This window comes from Cottoperca gobio, chromosome 18 (genome assembly GCF_900634415.1).
Source record: "Cottoperca gobio chromosome 18, fCotGob3.1, whole genome shotgun sequence".
NCBI lineage: Eukaryota > Metazoa > Chordata > Actinopteri > Perciformes > Bovichtidae > Cottoperca > Cottoperca gobio.
In genome coordinates, this window is record NC_041372.1 from 14451249 (window position 1) to 14456187 (window position 4939).

General features: G+C 47.2%; 1 protein-coding gene across 2 annotated transcripts in view; it reads right to left on the reverse strand.

Annotated features, from left to right (window-relative positions):
* Positions 1 to 3783, reverse strand: part of LOC115023550 (guanine nucleotide-binding protein subunit alpha-11-like) — an 8651-nt gene extending 4868 nt beyond the window's left edge. Inside the window, exons 1-4 of one of the 2 annotated variants that reach the window (XM_029454613.1) lie at positions 3451 to 3783; positions 2604 to 2788; positions 634 to 788; positions 175 to 306 (exon numbers count right to left, since the gene is read on the reverse strand). In XM_029454613.1, the coding sequence (XP_029310473.1) occupies positions 175 to 306; positions 634 to 788; positions 2604 to 2788; positions 3451 to 3595 (617 nt within the window). In that variant the 5' untranslated portion in view covers positions 3596 to 3783. The remainder of the gene's footprint in view (positions 1 to 174; positions 307 to 633; positions 789 to 2603; positions 2789 to 3450) is intronic. The other variant, XM_029454614.1, reaches the window with a different exon arrangement.
* Between the last annotated feature and the right edge of the window lie 1156 nt (positions 3784 to 4939).

The window sequence follows — 4939 nt, forward strand, 5'->3', positions numbered from 1 at the left end:
AATACTTTAAAATGCTAACAGATTATCGAGCCTCAGAATATCATCATACTGAATAACATAAATACAACATTCATGATGTAAAGTCACATCCAGTAGGATAATGCCGTCGTCCTGAGACATCCATCAAATGTAAATCTACAACATCCAAATATTACAGCGACACGAAACACTCACCTGTAGAACAAATCCCCCACTTTAAAGGGGTAATCTGTAATACTGGCAGTGGTGGGCAGCCGGACCCTCAGCACGTCCTGCTCCGTGGGGAGATAAGCAGCGTCACAAATTCGGTCGATGTCATTCAGGTAGCTGTTAACACAGGTAAGAAAAAGAAAAGCAGTGCGAGGGGTGAGGAGGACGGAGGAGACGTCTGATTTAAAGACAGTGAATGAAGCAGTTTGAGGTTAAAAACATGACCGGAGAGGAAACGTTACCTTCAGGAACATCACACATTTCTCAGAACTCACTACAAGTCTAATCGTTTTTATACCGTTTATCTCAGAAATGTTACATATTTGACCTTTAAGCCTTTGGTAATAGCGGAGCCTTGAGAGTGCATTAAACAGACGACCAGCACATGAAACAACGTAAACTGTTTGACAGTGCGAGGAGTTGTTGGCTTCTGTCGACACTCACTATTTGGCCGAGTCTAAGAGCTGGTATTTCCTCCTGAGATCGTAACATTCCTGAATCCCTGGGTCGCTCCACAGGCTCCTGATGGCGTCAACATGAAGCTTTGTTAACGTTGTGACCTTCTCCGCATCCACCCCACGGACGAGACTGGCGTTTGCCTGAAGATCAGAACGAGACGCTGAAATTACAAAAACAGAAAACAGAAGCGACTTTCTGCTTCGGAAAAATAGTAATAAAGTATATTTCCATCAAGCTGCTTCAAAAATGATCTTTCTTTCTTTATACGAAAACGTCAAACTGGATCAATATGAAGCACAACATCGGGACGGCTGTGTAACATCTCGTGTACTTTCCAAAAGACAGTCGTCTCCATAAATGGACAAAACTCTGGCAGCAGCAAAACTAAACACTCGTAAATTCCCAGCATGCAGTAACCCTCGTAGAGAGGACACGGCGTGCAGTAACCCTCGAGAGGACACGGCGTGCAGTAACCCTCGTAGAGAGGACACAGCGTGCAGTAACCCTCGTAGAGAGGACACGGCGTGCAGTAACCCTCGTGGAGAGGACACGGCGTGCAATAACCCTCGTAGAGAGGACACGGCGTGCAGTAACCCTCGTGGAGAGGACACGGCGTGCAATAACCCTCGTAGAGAGGACATGGCGTGCAGTAACCCTCGTAGAGAGGACACAGCGTGCAGTAACCCTCGTAGAGAGGACACGGCGTGCAATAACCCTCTTAGAGAGGACCGGCGTGCAGTAACCCTCGAGAGGACACGGCGTGCAGTAACCCTCGAGAGGACACGGCGTGCAGTAACCCTCGAGAGGACACGGCGTGCAGTAACCCTCGTGGAGAGGACACGGCGTGCAGTAACCCTCGTGGAGAGGACACGGCGTGCAGTAACCCTCGTGGAGAGGACACGGCGTGCAGTAACCCTCGAGAGGACACGGCGTGCAGTAACCCTCGAGAGGACACGGCGTGCAGTAACCCTCGTGGAGACGCGGCGTGCAGTAACCCTCGTGGAGAGGACACGGCGTGCAGTAACCCTCGAGAGGACACGGCGTGCAGTAACCCTCGAGAGGACACGGCGTGCAGTAACCCTCGAGAGGACACGGCGTGCAGTAACCCTCGAGAGGACACGGCGTGCAGTAACCCTCGGAGAGGACACGGCGTGCAGTAACCCTCGTGGAGAGGACACGGCGTGCAGTAACCCTCGTGGAGAGGACACGGCGTGCAGTAACCCTCGTGGAGAGGACACGGCGTGCAGTAACCCTCGAGAGGACACGGCGTGCAGTAACCCTCGAGAGGACACGGCGTGCAGTAACCCTCGAGAGGACACGGCGTGCAGTAACCCTCGAGAGGACACGGCGTGCAGTAACCCTCGAGAGGACACGGCGTGCAGTAACCCTCGTGGAGAGGACACGGCGTGCAGTAACCCTCGTAGAGAGGACACGGCGTGCAGTAACCCTCGTAGAGAGGACACACGAACACAGCGTGCAGGAACCCTCGTAGAGAGGACACGGCGTGCAGTAACCCTCGTGGAGAGGACACGGCGTGCAGTAACCCTCGTGGAGAGGACACGGCGTGCAGTAACCCTCGTGGAGAGGACACGGCGTGCAGTAACCCTCGTAGAGAGGACACGGCGTGCAGTAACCCTCGTAGAGAGGACACGGCGTGCAGTAACCCTCGTGGAGAGGACACACGAACACAGCGTGCAGTAACCCTCGTAGAGAGGACACGGCGTGCAGTAACCCTCGTAGAGAGGACACAGGGACACGGCGTGCAGAGGACACAGGGACGCGGCGTGCAGAGGACACAGGGACGCGGCGTGCAGTAACCCTCGTGGAGAGGACACGGCGTGCAGTAACCCTCGAGAGGACACGGCGTGCAGTAACCCTCGAGAGGACACGGCGTGCAGTAACCCTCGTAGAGAGGACACAGGGACGCGGCGTGCAGAGGACACAGGGGGCTCCACCTGGTTGTGTTCACACTTGTAGTGGATCTGTAACGTGTCCATGGCCCGGATCAGGACTTGCATGGCTGTGAAGATGTTCTGGTGGATCGGCCGGGTGAAGCCTCTCTTGTCCTCGTCAGAGTATCCACCGCCATGAAGGATCCTCATCTGCCTGATGAGCGTGCTCTTCCCACTCGCATTAATTCCTGTCCACCCACAGATACATGGCGTTACTGAGCGCACCAGGAAAATACATCGTGAAACAGTTTGTTGCAACACATCCGATTATTCTTCACTGAATTATTTTGCCCGTAATCTACATAAAAGCAAAAAGAGTTAAAAATGTAAATACCAGAGAAAGAACGGTGTCAGATGTGTGAGACACGACAAACTGCTGCTAATAATAATAATAATAATAATAATAATAATAATAATAATAATAATAATAATAATATAATCTTGTAGAATAATGCAATTGTATAAATTAAACCACCACATTAGCTCAACCTCAAACAGCAACACCCCTGCATGTTAATGCATCAATAATAATCCTATGATGATAAAGTACTTTAAGAATATGGAGTCATGGGAGTGCCATTAAAGAGAATACATCTGCAAAACAATAAGAAAATATATAAAGAGAAATAATAAATGTCTTTTATTTATTTCTCTTTATATTCCCACATTTAGTTTATTTACTTATTTCATATTATTCCTGTTTACATCTCCACATGTATTTATTTGTGTGGCCCTCCTATGACTCCATACAGCTGTTGCTCTGCTACACACACTTGTGAGTGTGTGTGTGTACAGAAGGGTGTCGGCTGCTTCTGTACACACACACGAGTCTCAGGCTGGATGTTCTCACCCAGCAGCAGCACCTTGACCTGGAACTTGAGCTCCTTTCTCTCCTGGCGGATCTGGAAATCGATCCCACGGCTGATCCTGAGAGCCTCGCGGGCCTCGCGGGCCTCGCGGCTGAGGCAGCAGTCCCGGAGGGGGCTCAGGGTCATTCTCACCGCTGGATAACACCTCGAGAGGGAGGGAGTGCTTTCACTGCACAGCCGGCAAAACAACACACAACTGGCAAAAGTGTGAAAGAAAAGGAAGCTGCACGAGAGGAAGAGAGTCCAGATGTGTCTTCTGGCTTCAAACAGCCGGAGTATATAAACAACAGTGGACCACGTGACACACGGGGGCCGGGCCCTGCTGGGAAACCACGTGGGCGTTCACCATCTATTCATTCATCTAAACAAAGAGACGTCTCATCCACACATATAGAACATAAATATGAACACAAGGTGATAAATACTCGTCCATACAGTTCATCAGAAACATGTAATAAAGTAAACTATGGTCGAAATAATAAAATAAATAGATAAGTAAATATCACACAAGCTGTTTATTCTGCATGTTGATGCAGGTTTTGGTTTGTTTTTCATCTCTTATGTGGAATCTTCCAGAAAATAACTTTTATTTTTCTCATCACAGTCACAACAACATTTTAATTCTGGGAGGGCTTTCACTGTTGCATTGTGGGAACACATCTCCGGTGTAACTGGAATAATTACATTTCCTGCTGCTGCTTTGATTCTGATGACAGATTACAACATTAAAAAGAAATGCTAACTGAATGTAACATTTAAATGAAATAAATAATAGTGCAATATTTAACAGCCTCGTTTAAAGAGCTGTACAGCGACAACAACAATGATAATTAAATGTGCAGCGTGTTCCTCTGTGACGCACTCGCACTACTTACTTACATAGAATATGTTATATTTATATATAAATATAAGTCCTTTAGGTAAACGGATGCAGAGTTTGAGTCTCTTAAATATGCATTTATATAAATATGTAAACTTTGTCTGGTTGTGTGTCTCCCTCTAGTGTTACAAGAGTGACACCAACCAACAAGTAGTGTGTGTGCACGCTTTACTTTGCTGCTGTTTCAGCATTAAAGTGCATCCCAAATGATTCTGCAAAGTTAACCTTTAAGGTCATCTTGGCTTCTTACTTTGGTGGATTTTAGAGAGTAGATGGAAAACAGTGAGTCTACTGCTCCTTAAGTTTATTACACATCCATGTTTAGATTAGAATAAACAGTTCTCACATTTTGCCTCATAATTCAGATTAAACAATCGAATGACGACTGCTTCCAAAATATCTGCAATATTTTTATTTTAATGTCACTTCATCACAAGTTTTTACTTCATTGGCAAATTGTGAGTTTGTCGAGTCTGTGATCTAAATGTAGCGACACGTGTCTCCCTCTACATCTGTGGAATAACTAATATGGGCTGTTGATAAGAAATCCAATTATTGTCAATTCTTTGGTGTTTAATCCACTGTTTTTG